Raw genomic sequence first — 27,460 nt, forward strand, 5'->3', positions numbered from 1 at the left:
TTGATAGGTAGGAATAGGTGATATTCATTGTACGAAACTTAATCATACAACTGCAATGATTTTCTTTTGCGTTGATTAAAAGTGTTCAAAATTAAAAAACCCTAAATCAGGAAATTGTTCATACAAATGATTTTAAAATCATTATTACATATTGATTACGCCATATCATTCATATAGTTATACACCCATAACAATGGATACGGAACTGCGGATAGATAAACTCTCTATTTACATAGTTTTGCAAGTAAAGCGTGAAAAATAAATATCGGGCCGTAAATCAACGAAAATCGCCGGTTTACTCCACTGATTTTATAGCTATAATAAAAGAACCGTCAACCGCGGACAGTGTACGCAGAATAAATAGAACAGAACGTGGCCTGTATTTTCAAAATGCCACCCGTATCGTAAAGTTAGTTGGTAGGTAGGTACGTCTTTAAAATTAAACTTTTTCAGTCCCATTGCGTATCTACCATAGACCTAGAAAAATCATATTTAATACTATTCAATGTCATGTTCTATCATAATTTAAAGCTTCAATAGCTCTATTATTGTAGGGCTGGACTTAAACCAAAGTTTTGGTATCTTGGAGTTTTTGCATTAAATTCCCTCGGAACTTCCCTTTGGACTACCGTCCCTCCCTTTGGACTACCGCAGTCTTTACGACTAATTCTCCTTAGTAGTCTTTTGAACTAATTTGTGGGTGAATGATATTATTGGGCATGTTAACTATTAAAGTTGTTTTTCGTTTGTCAGAAATATTGTTCTACTTGTAAATAAAAAAGATGCCTTCTTTTAAAAATGCGTAAGTAGAGACTAAGAACAAACTCATGGTTACATAAGTATTAAAACTAGTTATTCTAAGACGTTGTTTATTAATATAATTGTAAATGCGTGGAAATAAAGTAAGCCACACTTCTGGGTTGAAACTATTGTAAAGTAGAATACATAATACAGACAATAATTATTATTATTCTGTGATGCTTGATCTTCTCCGGGGAAGTAGTACGAATGCTACGCCGCCTCCCAAGCATCGCTTTGTTCTGGGGTGCGATTCCGCTATTTTACACTCGTCGACGAACTTTTCGCCTACAACGGTTCTAAATCCGAACTTTATGTTTATAGGATTGCTCTTTCATTGCGATGTTTAGACTACAGCCTAAACATCTTTCGCTTAATCGGCCTAGGCGCAAGAAATATTGCGTACAGCTCGTGCGGATTAACTTGACACTTGTCTCGAATGATGTTTGTATTGTGTTTGTTTGTTAACAGGTCAGGTCAGGTATCAAGTTAATGCACACGAGTTATAGTAGGCCTAACGTGCTCGCCACTTACAATAGGGCGCAACCGGAAATATCGAAAGAAGAATACAACCGGAAATATAGTTATTTTGTCTATTTCTCTTACTGAGAGTTATGTTAGGCATACAGAAGTTTCTTTAGCACCAAGATCTTAGGTACGCAAACTAAATATAGGTATTTTAATAAATTGTAATTTATGTTAAAAACAACATAGATTTGTGTTAATATATCCTGATTGCACATAGTAAGAATAACATTATGTGTATTAAACATCAATTTGCTAAATGAATTGCATTCCGTTAAACATCACAAAAACTGCTGTCGCGTGTATATTACATAAAAATCCCACTGCCACCGGTTCTAGCAGGCTATTAATTACAACTACTGCTACGTTTTTTGTATTTACTTGATTGTGAGTTCCACGTATACTGTCCTGTGTATAAGATTTGTTGGAAAAATCAACTTTTTTATTCATTAAAATTGTTCAACGACAATAATTCACCTTTATTTATTGATACGTGGATTATTAAGATGGCGTCCATAGAAAATTTATATGACGTCTTTATGTAGTAGTTATTGACATCAACCGAATCTTACAACCATACTGGAACTGATGCAATACATCATCATTAACAACCCATTTTTGGCTCACTGTTAAGGACGAGTCTCCTCTAAGAATGAGAGGGGTTAGGTTGCTGACATATTGTGGATTGGCAGACTTCACACACCTAGAGAACTAAGAAAATTCTCAGGTTTCCTCAAAATGTTTTTCCTTCACCGTTTAAGACACGTGATCCTATTTGATTTCTTAAAATGCACATAGGTGAAAAGTTAGAGGAAGGCAGAGGATGTATCCACTAGACTATACTATCAAAAAATATAAATTCTTCAGTTGACTCTACGAGTATCTGCGAGTTGTATGTAGAAGTTATAAAATAACATATACCTAATATATGACTTCATAAACTATTCAACAACTAATTTGTTGAGTAATTAAGATAAGTTGTTGACTAGCTTAAACTTCTTTGAAGATTTTTTTAAAATCATATTTTGCATGTAACATGCTGTATTTAATAAGATCGTAAATTATATTTTGCACGTTTTCTTAATGAAAAGTGATTCAAAGTTTAATATTAGCGGTTATTTGTCGCTGTTCTAAGAAAAATCCTTGTCGACCCACACGTTGTGGTAATGAATAACGTTTCGAAATAGTGATAGGCTTGATGCTTCATTCATGTTCTAATTACGCAACTACGTATAGATTTTTTCTGCATCCTTTGATGTTTAGTAAAATAAGAAAAAGTAGATTAGGTGTTTATTAATTTATTTAATTACTTACTACAAGATTTAAACTATGGCTCGCGGAATTAAATATCGCGGTCTGTCTCAAAGTTTTTTCCTCTGTCTATCCATCGGGAATAGTATTTACGTAGCGGGATACAAGGCACCCAATTTTGATAATGTCAGCCACTGACGATCAAGTTATCTCACATGCTTGCAGCGCTAACGGCTTGACGGCCGATAAAACCGATCGTGTATTGATCGCGATGTACTCGTACATGACATCATGCCGATCGCAACCAACACACGATCAGTTTTGTCGGACGTCAAGCCGATAGCGCTGTTAGTTTATCAGTTTCGTAGTTAGTAGTAAGGACCTACAGTATTATTTCACTAAAATTGATAATAATAATTATCTCAAAAAAACTGATTTTTCTCTACTTTCCCTTGGTGCGAAACGAGGTTTTTTGACCTCGTGCTAAAACTTTTTGTAATGCATAACGAGGTCAATCGACCTCGTAACTTTTGAAGACACTAAAGTCCCTTTTTTTGGCTTCAATATAATATAGTTAAAGGAATTTGTTTTTGACATTGCTAAATAAAGAACCAATACGAGGTCAATTGACCTCGTTCCGCAACGAACGTGTTAAAAGAATATTGTACCTGCGGGTCAGTACAGAATAATGTTTTTTTCAAAAACCTTTCTAAGTTTACAATAACAAGCATAAATAGTGGCAATAGCATAAAATTGGATAATCAATGATGTAATTAAACAGTAAAATAATACTTAAATTGTGTAAAACCGTTTCCAAGACGTTCTATTCATCTCAAAGCTTGCTATAGTATGCGCATTATCATCTGAGTCGTCCGGTCATAAAAGTCAAAAAAGATAGGAATGTGCAGCGCGCCTACCTGCGCACCCTAATTATCGATAAACGGCTACCTGCGCACGTGCTAATGATGAGTCAATAATGATTTGGACGATTCTGATTGGTCGGTTTCTAATGTAATTGCATTGCGTATTTTTTTTGCTATAAATGTGTTTACTGCAATTAAATAAATACATTCATGTGTTACTCGTTGCGCACTATGGATACTAATATATAATAAATTTGGCAGAAGACGAAGATTCTGATGATGAAGACTCAGATGAAGATTAATTTTATTTAGTTAATAATTATATAATATGAAATATGTATTATATTAAATCAAATATTGTTAATTTTTTTAATTTTGTGAACAAGATACGATAATAAACTTTACTTATCGATAATATGTCTTTCATTGTTACACCCTTCACTAGACGGCTCCATAAGACCCATAAGTGCAAGCGAGATAGATATAGAGAAATGATTTATGGCCCTAAGACTCAGTTGTTAATGCTATTAGTATAGTCATTGTTAGCTGCAAGCATTTAAATGTTATGCATAATTCATACACATCAGTGCTTGACATCGGTAGCAGGAAGTCTCAGTATTGACTGAAAGTGACCATTCTGTTGAAATAACACGTTCAAATACACTTGTGACAAACGTTTGTCTAAAATAGTTGGCTGACTATTTTTGACGATGATGTAACAAGCGCGGTAAACAAACAAAAAATTGTAACTAGTGTAAAATAATTTTGTTTTTTTAACCGACTTCAAAAAAAGGGGCTTCTTTTCGAGCCTATGTTTAATTTTTCTATATGTATGTTACCTGGTTACTCGAAGACGCCTGGACTGATTTCAATAATTCTTTTTTCGTTTGATTGGGTATACTCCGAGGTGGTCCCATTGTCATCATAGCAGGATCTGATGAAATAAAGATGATGGTATCCTGGAGAAATCGAGGAACTTTCAAAAATCTATAGTTCAAACTGCTGATCACTTTGAAGGCGGCGCTAAACCTAAAGCCATTTCTGAAAGGACTAAATGAAAAAACACTGTCTGGAAAAAATAATTCTGTATTCTAACATGTATTCTGTATTAATACATCATCGGGTTAGCACCGCCTTCAAAGTGATCAACAGTAAGAACGTAATGTGATATATAAAACATAGTATCATTTTTCGCTTTTCAGTTTAATGACAAATGTCAAATCATTATAAAACACGGCTAAAACTTACTGGACACAACGTTAACGTTAGCCAAACTGAGTTTGGCCGCATTGAATTAACCAGCTTATGACTAAGGGCCCCATATGGTTTCTAAACTAGTCGGGCTTACCATAACGTTGTGTCACGTGCCTAAGTTTTATCCGTGTTTTATAATCATTTAATATGAATAAAACTCAACATGGATTAAATTGACTTTAATAGGCTCTTGAATTTTACATAAGGCTTGAGTGACAAGCATTAATTATTATTAACTAGTGGATTAAGAGCCTGTAATTGCCAGACCTTTGTTATTATATAAAAGCTAAAAGTTTATCAGCTCACGCTTTTACCATAGGTAAAAAAGTAAATATGGACGGTGTTGGCTTTGGGAAGCCGAGGATCTAAAACCAATCATCAATCATAAATAAGACCACACGACTGATGTCTTTAGCTCTCCTTCTCAATGCCTGTTCGCCTCGCCCGATTACAATTTTCGTAACGCATCCACCTAACTCTACAACTTCAAGCGCGCCTAAAGAAGTTTTACTTCAAAAGAAGGTCGTTTGTAATTCGGTTCATAGATTAAATTGTCGGTTTTTTTTCGCTACTTGAAATCTGGCATGTTTGTAAATGCTAATTTTTTGTTTGTATTGATTAAAATGTCCACGTTACACATTAATCATCTGTATGAGGTACCTAACGCTTAGTTTTTTCATATGCGTACATTATTTTTGCTTCAAGATTTATGTCGTCCTGTGATCAATTTGTAATGTTTATAGCAAATTACATGTTTCATATTTGCTTAGTAATAAAATGAGTATTTTTTTATTTGCCCACGCATTATCTATCCAGTTATAGCCGTGTCCAGTTTTGAAATGTAAATTCAATATTTGTGTTTGATCGAAGACGCGTATTATGTTAAGTTTAGATAACATTGCCCATTATGATGTTGTTATTAGCACTAACCTAAATATGGCGAACGTCTATTAACAGGCATTTGAATGGTTTCGTTCGTTTAAAAGCTTTTAGAAGCTCTTGAAGACATTTCAATGCTTTGGTGTTTATTCTGGAGTTATTCGATGTCATATAATTTTACCACCAACATTGTAACAATTTCTTAACGCTGAATAATTTTCGTTAAGTCAACATTTCGATACTTAGTTATTCAGGTTTTTATGGTCTATCTTATGTTAGATCTATCCAAAGCCTTTAATAGAAAAAACAGGCAAATAACACGTCCTACAGTGCATCATACTTCGTCTTTCAAAGCCTATGTATACTGGTAACCATGCCCTTTAGACCAGAACACAACTATGATTAATGGAATCGCAAAATCTTCTCAGTTCTTCTTCTTAACGTGGTCCCACTAGGTGGAGTCCGATTTCTGGCATAAACTAGCCCATTTTGCTTGATTTTGGGCATTCGATTTCTTGATTTTGTTAGCTCTCATGTCCGTGTTTATAATGTCAAGCCAGAACTTTTAGGCAGCCTCGGGGTTTAGCTCCTGGGACAGCTGTGCTCAGGCTTTTTTTCCGACGTAGCTCTGAAGACGTCGTGCGACGACACCATAACATATAAGACACTGATCCTACTTAAGCAGGTCTATTATGTATCGTAGTGTATGATTCAAAACAAGTCACTACGTCAAGTGACAGTGAATTTGCGAACATCTAGCATGGTTATTTTACCGAAATGACATCTTAGTCCTTAGTTTCATGATCATTACGTTGTCAGTCTTAATGTTCTCAGTTATTATAACAATATCTGTAATTTTTCTCTGGATTCTATGATTTTTATTACGCGACGAGTTACATTCTATAATGTATCGACGTTCGCGTGATCTAAGTCACGGTGGTTGCAACTCAACACGAGCTGACCGTACTCCGTAGCGGCGAGTTCACGCATCGCTGCCCTACGTGAGAAAACTCCCGCTGTATCTTATTGTTCCTACGTGTACACCACTTTGTATTGTCAGGAACCAAATTAAACATTACTGTATCTCTAACATTTAGGTTGTCGGATGTTTTAAGTATTATGTGTCCATCGGATCTTTTAACTTCTTTTTCACTTAGTTATGTTAGTAGCATTGTGTAATCCTCCTAATTACTTTGAATTTAACTTGCCCTGTTAGTACTAGTGAATCAAAACTTGCAAGTTAAATTAGATCCTTTTGTTTTGTTTTAAGACCCATTTTTGTAAAAGGCGTTCTTATTGTTTATACTAATAGGACTTTCTCATGACTAAGGATAGTCACCACTCCCTTGGCGAGTCATCTTTTGGTGTACAATGCAACTCTATCGTCTACGGTCGCTGGTCAGTACTGTGAGATTTTTTGAGCAGCTACAAGCTAGTTCTTTGAGTGCAAGCTACAAGTCTAAATCTACAACTCTAAATTTCGCACCACGGAGATGATACGGTCGGAAGGTTGTCATAGGAAATCCTAAAGTAAACAAAATAAACACATCAAGTTTAGTCTCATATGTCTAGGTAAACACACACAAACTCTGGTGCTAGCCAAAGCTTGCACAAAATATATTTTTAAATAATAATTCATTTTACAACTTGTAGTATTCACTTCTTTGGTGGAGTGCACTAAATGTTACGTAATTCCGTGCACTATCCATCATTTTGGTGACACATATATATTTTCTGGTATGTTGTGTACTAATATATTTTGCTCATTTCTGCTCCAATTGTCACCGTCAAGTTTAATTAACGTACCATAGTATAATTTCTCTGTCTAGACTGTACCTAGTTTGCACTGTTCGTTATTAGTATTACGTTTGTATGAGCTAATGAATTACAAAACACGAGCAGCGCTTGTAATTTATGTAATTACATTTTATGCTGTTGTACGTTGAAACTAAAAGTGATTTTGAGACTGAGTTTGCATGCATATCTATATGATCTATAATGTATGAGCTGAAATGAGTTTAATAGACAAACGTACCTACTTATTATGATGAACCCGTCATGCTTTGCAATGCTGCATAAAGAAAGTGAAAAAAAACCGAGGGGCATCTAATTGGGGTTACAGAAATACGTCAAAGTTTCATATCTATAGGTTTCGTAACGCACAGAAGAAAAATATCAGCAAATTCCCGTTTATTTATTAAAAAGATAAATGTTATTACAATTTTTTTTTAATTATTACTATCCAATGAAATAAATCTAAAGATATATCTAAAGGTCTGTAGTTTTAATTTTAATAATCATTATAACAAAATTTAATTAACACACTCCGTTTAATATCTACCTGCAGCGATAATATTATTACAATTATATTATCGCTTTACTGGTTCAAAATAGAATAAGACTTACTGATTAATATCATTAGGATTATAAACTTTAATACAATGAGTAAGAGAAACTATTTCTCCAAGGTTATAAAAGCAAGCAGATATTTATATTATAGTGAACGCAGCTGCGGTTATTGTAATAGAAGTAATCAGAAAATTAAACTAAGCTGATTGTGGTTTTCTACTCGTTTGTGGGGTACAGACGATATAATTTCCATCTATTCTGTATAGTAATTATGTTATTATCTCGATATGCTACTTAAGTAACGACATGTGCAAATGGTTGAACGAATTTGAAAACCTTCCTATAACTTACCACCGAAAGGGGCTAAATTATGGAGAGTGCAATTGATTACCGGAGAATCAAGTTTCCCTGCGTCCTACCCGAGCAAGAGGGTTTGCTCTCTCTCAGTCTCTGTCAGGCTCGTATTGGGAATACGGGCCTCGAAGCAAACCCGATCTACTTGACCGATAACTTAAGCCCAACTCATAATTTATAGTTGGACAGTGTAGCTGTCAAGAAGAGATTCAACAAAAAAATTTACTCGATCACCAATTTAAACGGAGCAGTGCGGTGAGTCTAAGCTCAATATCTTCTCTCCTATAAGCTGGGAAGCCTGGCCTTGTAGTGAGTTTCAAAATGAGAGAATATTGCGCGTTTATTCGACAGTCACTGTCGCTATAGAAATATAAAAGATTAGTGTGATAATATTGTTCTACTAACGATAGTAGATACAAGGACATGTACATACTAATGTTAGAAAAACAAAATCAATTTCAGCCCAAAGATCATTCGTAAACATTAATCATACTATGTACCCACTCAAACATAACACAGTTTATAAAGAGTGACAGACGGACAGCCTCAAGATCACCTGCGTCAATACAGCCTCTATTATATAGCCTTTTGTTTTTGTTTTTAAGTCCCATTTTGTAACAAAAGGCGCTCCTATTGTTTAGACTGGTACAAGCTACAAGTGTTTCGACACCCGTCAACTGTGCGTTCGCTTTGACATGTTACCATTACCGAAAGATTTTTTAAACGAGCCAGTTTTTTTGGACTCCGTAATGGCGTTTGACAACTCACATAAGCCACGTCATCTTGAGATATGAGACTTGAGATTCCTTTAGAAATTCGCCTGTAGAAATACCATGTAAATTGCTTAAAAGGTCCCTGGATATGTGAGAAACCTTATTTATAGATAATTGCAATTTGACCCTAAAACTTTTGAATTGATATTCCTCTTACACTTGATGTAATGAATCTGCACCATATGGTAGAGGATTTTGCAAGTTCTGGTTGGTGGTCACCTGAGAATATATCTTAATAGCCTGCATGAATAAGACTAAACTATTGAATAATAATAATTTATCTTAGTACATGAGGCAAATATAATTTTATTAAACAAACCCGGTTATTTGATGGACTAGGTAATTGAAAAGCCTTTAAGTGAAATCAATATTTATAAAATTGGGACACGTGAGAGGAAATATTTCCATTTTGTTCTGGCAAAAGGTTCCGATACACTGAAGGTAGCAATTAAATACATAATCCACTGTAGATCACAGAACTCCGGCGCGGGTTAATGGCTTGTTTACTCGCTTTGCTGACCTTATATGGCGTGAAAGCTCCACTACATTGTCGCCAGTTCTCGTTGGACTCAATATGGACGGACGGACGCGTCTGTCGTGTTTGACGAGGAATAAAAAATGTTTTCGTTACGTTATATTTATCAAGAATAAACCACATTTCCAAATAAAAGCCAATTACAAGTAAAGGTTGTCATCGTCAGCTGATTTTATTCGTTTCATTTAGGTTTCTGATTACTTTCAATATTTATGTGTGAAATTCCTCAGTGTAATGGCCGCAAATAGTGTCTCTGAACGTTTTTGGTGTTGTATTCCCATTTACTCGCTGCATTTTAATGCAATGTCGCCATTGGCCAAGTCATTTCAAGTAAAGGTTGTCATCACTCAACCAGGAAAATTACAATTTATTTTTGGTTTGATTATTCGTGATCGAGAAGAATAATTCCCCATCTCAACACACACACATTACAAGTAAAGCTTGTCATTGTGAGCTGATGTTATTGGTTCAATTTAGATATGATATCACATATTTAAGTGTGAAATTCCTAAGTATAATGACCGCAAATAGTGTCAATCTAAACGTTTTTGGTGTTGTATTCCAAGTCAACCACTTGGTACTCTGACATTTATTAGTTCTTCTTCCAACTCTGTGCAATTTACCACATCGAAACTTTTACATCCACACGGGTGATTATAATAAAGAAAATTAATACTTGGTTCTTTTATGATTCATATTGAGATTGTTTTAATTGTACAGAGTTTACTTAATTTATTTAATTTTGATTAAAAGTTTTTCGCGCAATTTTCACTTTTGAACAGCACAATCCAAGACAGCATAGAAAAATATGTTCAGAAATAACTTATAATTCCATGTTAGTTTTTTCAACGTGAATAAACTAACATGACGAATCACCAGTTGAATAGGTATTACATACTCGTAAGCACATAAGGACCCGACACACTTTTTATGCAAGTGATGTTACAAAAACATATGGTCGTACAATCGTTTACGTACTCCGGATATTACCCAATGACTCACCAACTCCTTATCTGGATGAGGAAGATAAAATAAAATCCTGTATTCAAATAACGATGTTACATATAGAGAGAAAGCTTGTTGGTACCGTAAGCAAATTTCAAAAACGAAATCTTATCTGTTCCTTAACACAAAGGAAACTACAACCAGATTGTTTAAGTCCGCAGGCCAAGCATAAGGGTCCGTTTAATATAATATTACGGTTATTTGTATTCTCATTAAAAATTGTCAAGACAAAAATAATAATCTAAACTTTGGCTTTTACCAAATTCCTATCTGCATTGTATAGAATTGATTACGTGTAGTATTGGCAAACAACTAAAACTCCATTAATAGCCTGTAGTGTAAATCTTTAATGTTCCTACGAAGTTTTGGTAGTTTTCCCGAAATTACATAACAAACTTCTCATAAATGTTAAATCTCGACGGCTCGTTAACTTTTACATTTTCCTAGTAAACATTTAGAGCAGGCATCTAAAATATCTTCAGTAATATGACATGGTGACATTTATAGAGGCATACACTACTTTAACTGATAGAATTTTCTCTTTTGTTCACAGAAATAGCAAAAGTGCGAGCAAGCTTATTCCAGATAAATGGAGTCAAGAAAGAACCTTTAGTGCTACCTGAAGCAGATGGCATGGTCACCACACTCACAGAAAAAGTATATGTACCAGTCAAGGAACATCCAGATGTAAGTGTTCTTACAATCTTGTTTTAACAATAGAATATCCACTACACGGTTTAGTTTTCTCAGTACAAAGTAACATTCCAACTCAATTGAGAAAGCGTTTCTTTGTCCAATATGTACTTGCAAAGTGGAAATTAGACTCGCGTTCCGGTAAATTTCGTAAGAAATTTGAGTTAACTTCTTTAATAGCTTCAGTTAATAGATTGGCCACTAAGTTTAAAAACATCTTTACGTATAAATTGTCTATAAATAAATATATGATGTTTAACCTATAATATATAACATCATAACATCAAGTATTTAGATAATAAATCTAGTATGATTCTGTAAATGGAATGTTTAAAATAATGATTATACGTAATAAATGGATTTTAATGAATGGATTACTCTGTGAAGCATGTTACAGCTTACATATATGCGACAAAAAGGTATTTAAATGTTGTCAAATATATCTTGTCTTGTCACACCCAGTCCCAAGTAAAGCTATCTCAGTTGCTACGGCGTTCCACAACTGTTATTTTTATAAGGGTTTTTGGTTCATTACGCCTCAGATTCAGATAAGTGACACAGGTTGTAAGTTTTATTGCATTAGGGGACAGAATGTACTGGTGTTAGTCATATAAATAGAAAGACAAGGTTGGCAGCTTGCTGCATTTGGTGACTTATTATGTCAGGGCGATCTCGTGTTACGACGGGTACATGATCTCGGGTGAAGCTTGCAACTTTAATGATCTGGCTCATTCATTGTAATCAAATGTGTCAATTGCAAGTGATACGTCTTTTACAACTACTATATTTGGGTCGTTGAACTTTAAAACATTTCATAAAATAATCTTTTTATTAATGAAATAACTCTAACACTCTTTTCTGCTCTTATTTTTCAAAGATGCTATAATTTTGAAATTGTATTTGTTAATTAGTTCCTTTAGGAATAACTTTTTTGGGCTGCAACATTTTTAACGTTAAATTGTCATTATATTATACGAAAAACGCTTATGACAACGACGATTGTTAATTCTGATCGATTATAATGATACTACACATGTGTAAGTGTGGTTGAGTTTATTTAAATTATAATAAAATCTTCAGTAGACTCGAATATTGCTGGGACTATTTAAATCTTTCTGTAACATTCAAACTACTCATATACCTTCGTATATACGAATGTAACATTTGGATGTGAATCAATCATCTTGAAATCGTTTAGTAACTGTATATCGTCTAAAAGCAAGCTGTTCTTGAAGTGCTCTATTTGGATATGAAGTCACCGACCTAGAGATTGGTTACACCATAGAGCCACCCATAACTCGTAAGGCCCCATAAGACTACATTAATCAATTGAGTTTGTTTTAAATTGACACTATGTTCTCTATCGTTTGAATTTGTTGTACTTAGTGAATATGAGTCCTATCGCATCTTTATATTATCTCATCATAGATATTACTATCTATTTTAATTTAATCTGTGTTTTATTTGGTCTGTTGTATGTAATTCACTTTAAATGACAAGAGATTGATACTTTGAATGAATAGAATAAAGGTTTCCTAGTAGCTATTCAGCATCGTGTCGTCGGCATACTTGTTAGCGGGCGGTTGGCGCCACCTGACTCAGGTTTGTTTCCATATAAGGCCATATACGTTTGAAATTTTACCAATATGGCTTTATAGTGGAATATAAACTCCTAATTTATCTAAATTATGTGATGACAGATCGCAGTAATGAATCGTGAGAAATCAATAAAACATGTATTAAATTGTGTACCATTAAGATGATTGTTAATTTAATAAATGAAATTAATCAATTTAATAATAATCATTTCAATGTCTCTTACAAACGATTAAACATTTATTTAACTTCTGCAAGGTAAACTGTGATTAAATAAATAGACAAATATGTCATGTCGTTTATATAATAATATATTACCTATCGTCATGATAATTGTCAGAATTCAAAAATACTTTATGAATCTCAAGATAAATTGAATAGGAAATAGGAATGAATACTCATTGAAAAGGAAATAATAAATGTATTTCTATATGTACTTTGTGTTACCTTTGTTCGTGTTTTAATTTTAGATAGTCAGTAATCTATACTGATATTATAAAGAGGATAGATTTGATTGTTTGTTTGCTCTGAATAGGCTCTGAAAATACCGAACCGATTTAAAAAAATCTTTCATTCTTGGGAAGCTACACTATCTTTGAGTGTTATATGCTATATTTTGTCCCCGTATTCCTACAGTAACGGGAACCACGCAGGTGAAACCATTCGGCGTCTGCTAGTCCTTTAATAAATACATTTAGAAACATTTAAATCCATAAATAAATTGTTGTTCATTAAAGATTTAAATAATATTTATATTGGATAAAATAATATTGGATTCTTGAAATAAAATTACGAGTATGAAAATTGTGTAAATATACCGTAAGTATCAAAGCCAAGAACAATCATGCTATTAAATGGAAGTAAATAAAGGAATTTATATGTGCGAACAATTTTCTATGCGCATTGAAAATTACAATTACTGCACTAACACTCTTAATAGCAGTAATTATTGAGATGACAGTTTTGATATAAAACAGGTTGTCCCAGATAATTACAAATGGTTCATTATATTTGTATGAGTACAAAAAACTACGAGTCAGAAAATTGTAATTCTACAAATCGCAAAAACGAGACGTTATAAACAAACGGTAACTCAAATAGAAATAGAACTAACAGCGAGTGATATTCGTATGTCGAACACATTGTGGTAACAATGGTAAGGCCTCGCACACTGGAGGCCGTGACTAATTCAACCGAAATATGTATCGCTAGAACTATACTGTACTTTTTGTACTACTGTTGTATGTTTACGTTTTATTTACATGGTTCTTGAAATGTTGGTTGTACGGCGATTTTTTTCTTTTATTAGTGTAGTAAATCAAGTTGCTGCGATGATTTTATCTTTACTTTGAGCTTAAAATAATATTAATTGACATTTCCTTCCTTTTGGGTCTAGTTATATAATTAAGGTGTTGAGGTTTTATTTCATTAATATATTTAGTTGTGCATTGCACTTTAAAATTTGATTTCTATCAAACTTCTATTGTCGTTTCTTAACTTTTCTTGTTAAAGTAAATACACTAATTTAATTTTGATTTTGCACACGATTATACAGTTATAATCCTTTGCATTTTACTCGCACACATCAAACACTGGTATAAGTAATATTTAAATGCATTTTTCTGTCCACTCCTATGGAATGCGGAACGATGATTCATCTTATGTATATTTAATTGTAACGGGTATTTCTAGATGTAAACCACTTGAGTGCTTGTCTTACGAACCTTCATCTATCGGGACATTAGATGCAGCTCTGAATATCATTTTATGTTGAACGCTTTTATAGCGTTCGTTCACATGTAGGCCATCCTAATTTTGTCTTAATGACTTGTTTGTACTAGCAGCTTCTCGTTTCGCGTATGTTCTAACTTCTAATGCTCGTTCTTCCGCCCAATATATTTTATTTATGACCGCGCAGTGTTGAAATAGAACCAAAATCAATTTAGCACAACGACGGCACAACCATTAGAGTTGCAACAAGAACCTGAACTATTTGCCAGCACTCCCACGATATTAAATTAGAAAGTGTTGATATTTCACACATTTATAACAAATTTTGTAATTTAGTTGTACAAGAATCAATTAAATTTTGCGTTTAACATTTTAACTGTGATTTTCTTAACACAAAAGTTGAATTATTACTCAGCAATACGATAAACGCAAAATTTTGTACTATTAACTAATATGATTATAATCAGTTTAAGCTGGCACGTAATTTTGAATTCTTCAAAGTGTTTGTTTGGCATCGATAAACTTAAATAGCCATTCACCTTTGCATCATAATATTATGAATGAAACTCGGCATCTCATTCATTGTCTATCTCAAATTTTAATGCAAGAGCTTCATTCAAGTGCAATTCATCATCTTGACGGTAAAAATGGTGCTATTTAGATTAAAGACCGTGATATATTTCCCTTAATAGACGCGAACGTGGGCCAAATGTAGTGCACAATGTCGTGTAGTTGCAACGCATTATATTTACAGGGTGTTTTCTTAGTTATTCTTTTTAAATACATTTTTATCATTAATTTATCAACAAGTTAGCGCCTGATGTACAGTCCTAGTATACTGGCGTGTTATATTGGTACGATTGCTGTTATCTAAACAGAAAAAAAGGTTTTTTCTTCTTAGTCAAATTAGAATTCCATTGATTTAAAATGATCAAAAGATAATGTTTTTGAAGCATTTGCTTTGTTTCTTTTTTTTTTAATTGAGAGCTTTTTATGAATATTGTAAAAATATTATTTGCTTATGAATTATAACTTCTATATTGATCAAGATCATCCACATAATGTTTGTATTTTAGTAATGTATTTGTTACATTATTGAGTATATTATTCTTAATTTTATCACTGACCGTTATTTGTTATTGTTATCAAAACATCGTATTTACTGAATCAGTCTGTACATTGTGTGAGATACATAGCTTGATATATTATAACGTTGCATGCGCATAGAAATCGGGTTCGATCATAACAGTATCAACTAGATGAGAGATTGATGCAAGCTGTGAACTCGTCTCACTGGTTTCACTGGTTGCTGTTGCGCGTACTAAGTGACTATAAAATATTATGTACCTATCTAAGTACAGCCATGATACATAAAATCACATTTGCAACTTAAGAGTATATGCTGCTATTTGGATATGGTTTTTGTTTTGCGTGGTTACCGTTTTCCTACACGGGGATAACATATAGCCTATTTCACTCGCCTATTGTATTTCTTTCATCAGTGCAATATTTTTAGTAAAATGAAACAAAGAAACTCACTTTAGAATTTTAAGTATGGATGATTATGAAACGCCATCTCGTAGAGAGACAACACTAATCTAAATATTCGAGAGAATATTGGATATTAAACAGTAATTATATCCCACGGGATTGAAATTAATCCATTGAAATTAACTGTCTCTACTTTCGTATTATACTTCAAATACATCCACTCTGTAATTCGATATCGACTCATTCTGTCTAGTTCAAAGAAATACCACCGTATTTGGCGAATTATTATTACTACATTTGAAGTTTGCATCATTCAATCGATCCTTTTTAGATCGAGTTAATACTAAAGAGACTTTCGATCGTCATCTTTTAACATGACATGCATAGAAATGTGCACATATAGACCATACTGTGTATACTATGATTTAATGAAACTAACTATAACTAAGTATAGTTTGTGTACTACTGGAAGTCTGTTTGGCTTTAGATGTAATGTTAAGGTATACAGACAAGCGTTTTACAGAATGTAGTTGGTAGATAGCGTGTTAGTGTGTAAACAATCTCAACCTGAAACCTCCAATCTAGCAACTTCGGAGTTTCGCATTAAATAGAGAAACATAGAACAATTTTAAAGGTTTTTTTACTGTCCAAGTTTGGACATTCATTGTCAAACACAGTGATAAATAACGAGTGATATGTTCGATTTTCTCATCGAAGCTTGCGATTCTCCCTCGAGAATTGTTTACATGAGGCGAGACGCGAATGCGTAAATCGACTTACGTAGTTCTGCCGTAGTGTAAACAGTTAAAGAGAGCGAATCTCGTATTCGAGCATCGCTTGACTGGTATAAGTTTTTGTGATAAAGTAAAATATAACCGCGAGCAAGACATGTAAGAAGAGTTATCGCATACCTAGAATATGAGTAGCTCGCGTACGAATTTTGACGCTTGCGTTCGAGCCATTCCCTTGTGTAACTTAATATACCTAATTCAAAATACTTTACACGACTACATTGTCAATTTAGACAGGTCTTCCCTGTATTTTAAATGGTTTAAAATAGAGTGAGTCCCGTATTCAAACACTAAATGGTACGAGTTTATGTCATAAAGTAATTACCGCCGGCTAGAAGATATCGCATATGGTCTACTCGTAAGATCGGGCATTAGAATTATATATATACCCTCATTTGTTATTTATTAGTGATAGGAAATAAATGCTAGATAATATTCACAGAGACACATTGTAATAAGTTGCCTAGTTAAATTGCGGACATTTTACATACAAAATCTATGAAAACATGAACTCGATAAAAGGCAACTGAATACAAATTAAATTAGGCACAAAATAAGCTTTTTTTTTGACATATTAGACGACTAAAATAACTTATTATATATAGGGTATATTTTCTTATGCCGGATTTCCTACTAATAGAATTTTCTCATACGTGTTCTCGCTCGCCTTGGCGAAACTCTCCTTGTGTAATTTGCCCTAACTCAAAATAACTCAAAAAGCTTCATACTTTATCAATATATTTTTACAAATAGTTTTCAGAGAGATAAGGCTTGTATTCGAGCATCACTTAACTCATACGAGTTTGTGTCTCAATGTAAACAACCGTAAGCGAGTATTACGAGTATAATTGAGATCTCATAGGAGAATCGCCTTTACGAATTCTTCTTTTAAATCTTTCTTCTTTATGTGTTTAACTCTTCTTGCTTGTTTTTTTTATTTTAACTTACTTGAAGAGTTTGTTTGTTTGTTTATTTGCTTGAACGCGTTATTCTCAGGAACTACTTTCAGTGTTAGTTAGTTAATGGGCTACAATTATCGAGGAAGGCTATAGGCTATATTTTATCCCCGTATTCCTACAGGAACGTGAATCACTCGGGTGAAACCGCGCGACGTCTACTAGTATTCTCATACACCAACAATGAAATACAAAGTAGGTATTCGCCTTGCGGTGTGTGCTTTATCATTCACTACAGTGCGTCGGTAAAAGCCAAATCGAACGAAGATAAAACAGTTTTAGGCTATGAGGGAGATCTAGAAACAAGCAATAATATTTCACTGTAAACAAATGGGTATAAATAAACATACGGAACGTATTGCTGAAACTCAGTTCCTTTTTGCTGTAGGTATATCGGGTTTTGGTGTGTTGGGATGAGCTAGATTTATGTTGTTCTGAAATTAGATTTAACTCATGTTCATGCCTTAGGTACCTACTAATTAGGTCAACAGTTAGGTAGGTATTGATAGTAAATTACTATTGAGAAGCAAGCTTAATTTCTTGTATTATTTGTACACTGAAAACAAAATTATCACGGTAGAATATTGCATTGTACGTCCTTTGAATAAAATGAAATTTATTGTTAAAATAAGTCCTTTTACCATGGTGCTGAGGACCTGTTTAGTTTGATAAACCTGTATCTCGAATCCTCGCTTTTTCTGCTTATATTAAAAATAATTTTAACAATCATGAAGGATCTGGATTAATAGAAATTAAAACTAACATTCAAAATAATTGTGTGTGTGTGTATGTGTGCGTGTGTGTTTTGTGTGTGTGTGTGTGTTTTAGTGAGATTCTAATTAGCTTTGTACCAGTTAATCTACTAACTCAACATACGTAACAGTAGTTGTTGAAGTTTTTGTTTTAATTTTTTTTTGATTAAACAAAAACTTTAACAACCACTTTTACGTATAAGGAATGAAATTCCTTCCTTTCATTCCTTGAAGTGTAAAATCGTTATGATTTTAAAGACGAACTTTACTAAATAACTTGTAAAGTACTGTTACAGGTAGTAGTAGTTGATGATTATAAAATATAGAATGAAAAATGAGCCAACACAAAATTTTTGCCCAGTATTTAAAATAGAAACCAAGCTATAAAACTGAGAGCCATCTTCTCTAAATCATAACGTAAGCCTGTCTAAACAGACTGTTTTGTAAGAGCTGTAGTTTTCGAGTTATAGCTTTCCGCTAAAATTGTAGAGGCGGGCGTCGCGAGTCATCAAATAAAACAAACTATTGCATTAGGGTTGGCAGTCATTCTGCGTTAACCAGCAAATGCTCGCAACTTTGTCCGTGTAAAAAATTCTGAACCACATTCTTTGTATGAAACAGTATCCTTTCATTCATAATTCGATGGAGCCGGCCGATCCGAAAAAGATGACGTCACGCGTCGTTCCCTAGCTCTAGGGTTGCCAACTTTTTTTTCAAGAAGTAAAGTATATTCTGGTCTATGAAGATTATTAAACAGTATTTTAGAAAAACGAACATTTTCTATTGAAAAATACAACCATTACATCAGTATTTTCTTATGACGTTTTCACGTTCAACTATCCTCAGTAAACCGACTTTACAGACAACCGTTTTTTTTATCATTTCGACGGTAAACTTTCAACCCCTATTTCACCACTTTAGGGGTTGAATATGATTTATGAATGAAATTTTATAAACTCTTCCATACAAACCCCTATTTCACTCCCTTCTAGGGTTCTTCTAACGATCGGTTCAGCCGTTTAGCCGTGAAAAGGTTACAGACAGACAGACAGACTTACTTTCGCATTTATAACATTAGTATAGATATCATGTTTGGGGATTAAAGTAAGCCATCAACTCGCCGTGCAACTGATCTGCTAATTTCCGTTACATTTATCACACATAGCGGACTGGTGCACGAAATGGCAAATGATGAATCATAGACACCTATTTTCATAGCACTCGGCTATATTTCTGGATTTAAATACCCGTTTTATTACATCATTTACGTAAACATGCTAAAATCCTAGACTCTACTCATATACAAGCGGTAGTACGGTGCGGAAAATTATTTTCGATTGCGTCCAGCTGTCATGATTCTGTTACGCGAATACATTACACCATATTAAAATACATAGTTTTTAAAATAAAAATAATGAAGATAGCAAAAGACACGTGTATAAATTTAGGGCGTGGCCACACTAGACTTAGCCAGCGTTTTGCATTTGCCAGCTAATTCAAAATCAAAAACCATTTATTTAGAGGCTCAGTTTACAAGCACTTTTGACACGTCAGTTGGCTATTTGTTTAATTTATTTTGGTTCTGCTGAGAAGAAATCGGAAAGAAACTCAACCGTTGCTCTTTTTTAAAATCTTTAAGGAACTCATACGAAATCCGATATTTTTTAGTTCATTAGAACGTAAATCTAAAACCTGCACGATACAATCCCTAATTTACCCACGCTGACAGTATAAAACGTATTTTTTTGTAAGTAAGGTTACGTTTGTCTCTACTTAATTAGTCTAACTTAGGTTACTTGGGACCGAAAGTATTTTACAATGTGTGGTTGCCAATACGCTCAGTATGAAGTCGCCCTTATTCCAGTGCAACTTAACGGTTTTTATGACTCTTTAAAAGATGTTTTAAATTTTGTTGCAAATAATGAGTTATTTAAAATTTAAATTACATATTAACTTCGTCCATCTATATGGATACGTAATATAAGAGAAATAATTACGCCTCATAACTCAACAGTCCAAGGTTCCAAGTTCAATTCCAACCTGTAATTGGTACTATTGTAATGCAAACTCAAAGGGAAATAAACCCAATAAAAATGGTTGATGTTCTTCAAAAATAATCCTAACAAAGCCAGTTTGCTGTACAAATGTAGATAGTTATGTGACACCATGTAGACGCCTTTAATTAAATATTTAACCGCCCAGAAGTTGATAAGCGCTACTGAGTCAAAGTGCCCTAGTGTTTGTTACTCCATACAACTCGTGCGGATTAACTTGACACCCAGCTCGAATGATGTTTGTACTTTGTTTGTATGGATGTGTTTGGTAGCCAGGTGTCAAGTTATAGGGACGTCTGACGAGTCCAGACGGGTGATCAGTCCTAACTAGGGACCATTCCACCCAATTCCCGTAGTATAAGACACAGGTTCACTGGTGTCTCGACAGTGTTCCCCTCTCCTTGTAGCCTTCGTGAACCTAAGAATATGCCCTATAGTGAGATCTGTCATGTCTACATCATTTAATGTATCATTACCTACTAACTCCCATCCTACCAGCGCGTACATGCGACAGTCAGCTATAAAGTGATAGCTGTTCTCCTCCTCAACACAACCTGGACATGATGGAACTTTCACTATCTTCAAGTTAGCCTGCTACCAGTGCTGTGTTGGATCTGCTATGTAACCATTGGCGTATCTAGGATTATTTCCTGGGGTGGGCCTACATATCACTGAACGGAGTCAACACTCAATATAAAAATTTCTTTAGCAATTTTTGTAGACGCAGACCTCTGAAACGGCTCGACTTATTTTTTTTTTCTTTGTATCTATGGTAGGTATCAGAAATTGTCTTATTATATTTTTCAAAATGTTTATTACGTCCCACCCGTTAAATACGCCTATGTATGCAACAGTAGTTGTTTTGTTTTCTTCTTGTCAAATGACTTCACGAACATTTTCGACTTGTCGTATTTTGTCGAGCTGCTCCATCGTTTGGTGTCAAGTTATTGCGCACGGGTTAAACATACTCTGTTTATCAACTATACCTGCATATTTGTTCAGATAAAGCGTGCATACAGAATTGATGATTAGATTGCGTATTATGCACTTGTCGGGTCGTAGACCATAACCTTCGTTATATTGTTGCCTTGATCTCTTATCAGAGCGCGGTTAGTGAATAAATATATTATTAATCATTATTTCATTTTATCGGTAACGTAGGTCGTGATTTTAGTGCTGGTTAAGCTAAATATATTTAATGTTTTATTTTATTAATAAATTACTTATTTTATTTGTATTACTTTTCATAGCAAAGCCTGTCCAAGGCTGATCGTTATTCTGCGTATCACTGTATATTAGACAGGTATCTGAATGAAGCATAGGCATATTAAATAAAGGTAGTTAAAGCATAGTAGGGACTTTGCGTTTCATCTTGATCTCGCATATAAAAATCGATTATTAAAAAAATCTAGTTGCGTTAATCATTAGGAGTATTAATCTAGAGATTTGTATAGAATTTAATTCGCTAATCAACTGCATTCTAGTCAACACACTGTCTGTCTAGTCTAAATTGCATAATTAGCTACCGTACTTACTTATGGTAGTAGCATGAGCTGACAAACTTTCAGCTTTTATAAAATGACGAAGGTCTGGAGTTCGCGGGCTCTAAGTCTATTTATTCTTTGTATTGACTATGAAACACACCAATGTAAAATCACCTTGTATACAGTCTCACACAGGAAAACTGTCAATATTATCTTGTATCAGCGGCATGTGTCAGCGGTGAAAGGTCAAGCGTATGATGTATGAACAATCTTGGGGCATCTTTTTCTTCGTAATTCTCGTGCATTGCTAGGAATTTTATCTAATGAAATCCCTTTATGTTGTTATGTACTTTTATCTGTTCTTTATGTAGTATGAATAACGATTAAGAATGGATTTTTAATTATTGCTCCGATGGTTGTTTCAGTCAATAGTCTTATAGCGAAAAGCTTCGACCAACATCTTAAGAAGCTTTCACTTAACTGTTGGATCAAGGGTCGGATACAGAAGGCATTGATTCTTTAAACGCCACGCATTGTGCGGAGGTTTCTCACTCTGGAGCCCTGACCACCAGTTGCTTGGGCACTCAAAAAGCCCCGCACTGAGAGTTTGTTTTTTTATAAATTTTTAATAGTGTTTTGTATTATATTTTTATATTAACATTGTTAAAAATAAAAATAAAAAGATTAATAAATGAGAGGAAAAAAATTTTTTATACGACAAGTGGTTTGAGGGATTTTATCATATCCCTACTGGGCGGTTAACTCCGGTAATTTTACCTCCTTACAGTTAACCCTTTGTGACATTTGTGGGATTTAACAGACCCCAGTAATGGAAAAATCCCTATGTTTCTAATTCTAGAAAATTCTCGCGGGTTTTTTGACGCATCAAGAAACTGGAGTTCCACAACAAATAACAAATCTTTACACAATATAATATTTGTGTAGATAAGTTATCATTGGATATGTACGTCTGGGTTTTGTGGTTCATATGGTGCACATTAGTTCGCAGATTTGCCATTACTTTTTAAATAACCGTATGTAGTTTATCTTTTATGACACTCGAAAAAACAAATAAGTCCATATTAGCCTCTACTATTGAATAATAAAATTTAAAAAGAAAAAACTGTTGAGTTTTTAGTCAACTCTTCTCAGCAGAACTTAACTTCCCAACCGTGTTTATAACTAATTGAGCCTACTTCATCATCATCATCATCATCATATCAGCCGATGGACGTTCACTGCAAGACATAAGCCTTTTGTAGGGACTTCCAAACATCACGATACTGAGCCACCTGCATCCAGCGAATCACTGCGACTCGCTTGATATCGTCAGTCCACCTGATGGGGGGGGGGGTCGCCATTCCAGCATTTTGGGCCCTCCAACATCCATCGCCTCTTCGAACTATGTGCCCTGCCCATTGCCATTGTTGAGCTATCTCGGTGACTTTGGTTCTCCTGCGGATCTCCTCATTTCTGATTCGATCACGCACATAGCTCGTTCCATCGCTCGCTGTGTGACTCTGAGCCTTCTTATGAGGCCCATAGTAAGCGATCAAGTCTCGGATCCATAGGTCATCACTGGCAACACGCACTGTTCGAAGACTTTTGTCTTCAGGCACTGAGGAATTACCGGAGGAGCCTACTTGACATAAACAAATTATGATTTTCAATCTAAACTTATTGGGTATGGTAGGACTTTGTAAAATATGTGATACATCATACAACCATAGTCTAAAAGGATATGTCCTATTCTCTAGTACATTACCTAATGTCTGTCAGCAGGCGGGTCAACGACGAAAGATCAAATTCATGACGGAGCGCCCGACCGTGCATCTAAGGCCATGTATCATTCTGCACCTCACATTATTATACTGTCTGATACCGTTGATTGTAATGATTGCACATTCATATGACGGATTCACTGTGAAATATACATAAAAACTCAAGTTCTTGATACATATATTGTATTGTGTATTTTACTGTAAATAAAAGTACGAAGCGTTTCGGTTCTTCGTTCCTGATCCGCACTGCGAAATTATGGAATGCCCTTCACAGCTTCCGTTTTTCATACCACCTACAACATGGATCATATAACATATTCAAGTCAAGAGTGAATAGGCATCTTCTAGGCAAGCGCGTTCCACCTCATGCTGCATAAGCGCTAGCCTATATGTATAATGTAAAAAAAAGTACTTGTTTTGAAAATTTTCATTCAGAATCTTTTCTCGTCAAATTATCTTTCAGATAATTTGACGAGAAAAGAATCGTCAAATTATCTTTCAGAATTTATCTTTCAAAATCGTCAAATTATTTTTAATTTGACGATTTTGTCTGTTTTTGGATATAATCCTGACTGGTAAAAATACATATAAATACAAATCTGAGTTTGTTTGTTTGTTCGAACTTTTGAGTGTAGAGTGACTAAACAACTATTATCCTAAACTAGCGGACTCGGTCATGCTTCGCTTTGAATTATGTGCACTTCTATCCCTATCCCTACCCTACACTATCTTACTCCTACTCCTACCTTACCCCTACTCTACCCCTGAATTCATTTGTTACAAAAAATGGGACAAATGAAGAACTGCACGACCAATTTTGTGCAAACTTCACATAAACCTTCTACTAAATAGTCCGAACAAATCCTAAACATTTGGTTTGAATAGGTGAACATTGAGTTGTAAAATTACAACGAAAAGTCGCATTGATTTTTATATAATATAATAAATTTATTTAATAAGCAATTGTCAAAACAAACGAGATGCAATTTACGACTTAAACAGTTGGATATGAAAATGTAACGTACCCATTAGTCGTTGGCAAAACATCTCTTGATTATTTATGAACAAGTATTATATATGTCGTAATTAGTAATGGAGCTATAAAACCGCTTCTGGAATATAAAAACACTATTAAGTTTGTAGGACATGTTAACCTTTATAAATAATAATAGCTAATATACTAAAAACAACGATGCGATATACAAGTAAGTGCAATCTAGAACTCACTGCGTAATTGACTTTACCTACGCAAATGAAATTAGTCGCCGATTCTCTCCTGTATGTCTCAAATACTATGTTTTAGTTACCTGATTAACTCGATTAATTTCGATCGAGTTAAGGTCTGAGTTAGTTACACTGAAACAAAGTAATAATCTGAGTTATATTTTCTCCCCCAATTATAGAAAGCGGAAGAAAACAGCAAAGTCTGTGATAAAAAAGTTAGCTAGTCAGCTGATTCACCTGATTACTATAAGAATTGGTCCCTAGGTATTATACAGGGTGCTACAGGGAGTATTTCCCATAAGTTCAAATTGTTGACGAGTCCACTTATAGAAGCCAAGCTGCATAACTAATATTTTTTAACTAAAAAATAAAAACTTTTTATGTTTTCATGCAAAGTAATTCAAATATTTCCGACTATCTATGTAATACACGCTTTTATTTATTCCTGCATTTTCAAATACGTAAAACTTGGCTACGTCATAATTATAAGGATGCGTATAAGGGACACAGATATATTTACAAAGGAAATATTATTTAGATACCCCGAAAATATTAATTTTAGAACACAATAATTATGTTCCTTAAACATTTTTAATTAATTTTCAGTAAAGAACCCCAGAGTTATGGGAAATAATGCTCCCGAGCACTCTGTATATACAATCTCAACGAACGTCATTTTCATACCAAACTATACGCACAATTTCTAATATATATTTTTAAATAGATGGATAGTAGTGTCGTCCTTACCATCGTTACAATGAATACTTGACTACCACACATTATAATCTAGACAAACGTCTGACCAAACAGACTATCGCATTTCATAAATAGAAAAGACATAAAATTGCTTATGACGCGTCAATATTAATACATTCTTTTTTTCATTCCTTAACATTTTGTCTCTCAGCCAAACCGTTAATTAGGTTAGTAAATTCGGGTGCCGGACATACCACATTGCGTCTCAAGCATCCGCAACGAGTGAATGGACAATATTTGTGCCAAATCAAAAAAAAACAGCCAAAGGCGTTACAAATTGTGGTTTTTTTCTGTACTACTTGTGTAGTGCCAATAGGAGAAATGTCTAGAGACATCTTGTCTAATGCTACAGCCACATTATGCTCCTCACACTGCTCTTTGCTATATACATACAAATATATAATGTGACTTTCTTAATTAGGATTCGGTGTGTCGTAGTCTTTCTTTAGGTTTAGGTGTTTTGAAACTGTGTATTACGTTTTATTTGTGATAAACACAATAACGACAAGAAACTACGAACGAAACGAAAAATAAAGCTAAAGCATCAAAATTCTTATATTATGGGTTCAAAACGTCTAAATTTTTTATTATTAGTATTTAGCAATGTTGCATATTATGCTTATAAAATACAAATATCAGTGCATAATAAAAACGACCATACGTATACTCAAAATATAGTGATTGTATTAAATGGTATTATTGTACAGTCCATTTATATGTCCAAGCTAAGCGAAATTTTCTTGTAGAATTTCATATATCATCAATTTCCTCTTACACACCTTTTAACTATAACTCTCTTGTTTCAACTTCTCCCCTTAGTCCTCCCACTTGCAATACTGATATACCAGCTTAGTTTATTTAATTATGTCACAATACCTTACACTTATATTACTTACGTACTTTACAATGGCACTATCGCCCAAGGCATATATCGGTAAGGCACATCGTACATTCCTCCACAGCAAAAATACTCGTTTATAAGCTTCAAGAATTATGTACCTTATTACAGTGCAATAGTAACTATAATGCAGACTGGGCGCAAAATGTTAGCGTAACAGATTGTAGGGCAATTACTAGGAAATTAACCCATCAATCTTTTGCAATAAGGATATAATGCACCTGCGACTAATAAGTACCTCCTAACTAATGATTAGTAGTAGTGGTCAATCTAATGTTAAGATTTCGTAGATTAATTTTATGGATCAACCTAACCTGGATCCCGGTTTTAATGCACGAAACTGCGGTAGGTAAAATTCTAACACCCAATAAATCTGGCCATAAATCCGAGAATGTTTTCTTTTCAAAACGTTTTATATATCCATGAGTATAACTTTGCAGAAGATCCAATATGAGAAATCAAAACAGTCTGAGTAAGTGCATCGTACATGTTTTTATGAAGTCGAGAATAGCTGAAAAAACAAGCGCTTTTAAAGGGTAGGCATCTTCAAACAATCACATCGTTTATGATACAATGAACCAACGATCAATCCATACTAATATATTAAACGCGAAAGTCAGTCCGTATGTCACCTTTTTACGGCTAAACCGCTGAACCGATTTCGATA

General features: G+C 34.1%; 1 protein-coding gene across 7 annotated transcripts in view; it reads left to right on the forward strand.

Moving 5' to 3' along the window:
• LOC112042985 (protein held out wings) overlaps positions 1–27,460 on the forward strand; it is a 105,362-nt gene that overhangs the window by 53,698 nt on the left and 24,204 nt on the right. For all 7 annotated transcript variants that reach the window (XR_008251192.1, XM_024078220.2, XM_024078219.2 and 4 more), the window contains exon 2: positions 11,140–11,273. Coding sequence is in view for 6 of the 7 variants with exons in the window: in XM_024078220.2 (XP_023933988.1) it covers positions 11,140–11,273 (134 nt within the window). In the remaining variant the exon portion in view is untranslated. The remainder of the gene's footprint in view (positions 1–11,139; positions 11,274–27,460) is intronic.

This window comes from Bicyclus anynana, chromosome 10, assembly GCF_947172395.1.
Source record: "Bicyclus anynana chromosome 10, ilBicAnyn1.1, whole genome shotgun sequence".
Classification (NCBI taxonomy): domain Eukaryota; kingdom Metazoa; phylum Arthropoda; class Insecta; order Lepidoptera; family Nymphalidae; genus Bicyclus; species Bicyclus anynana.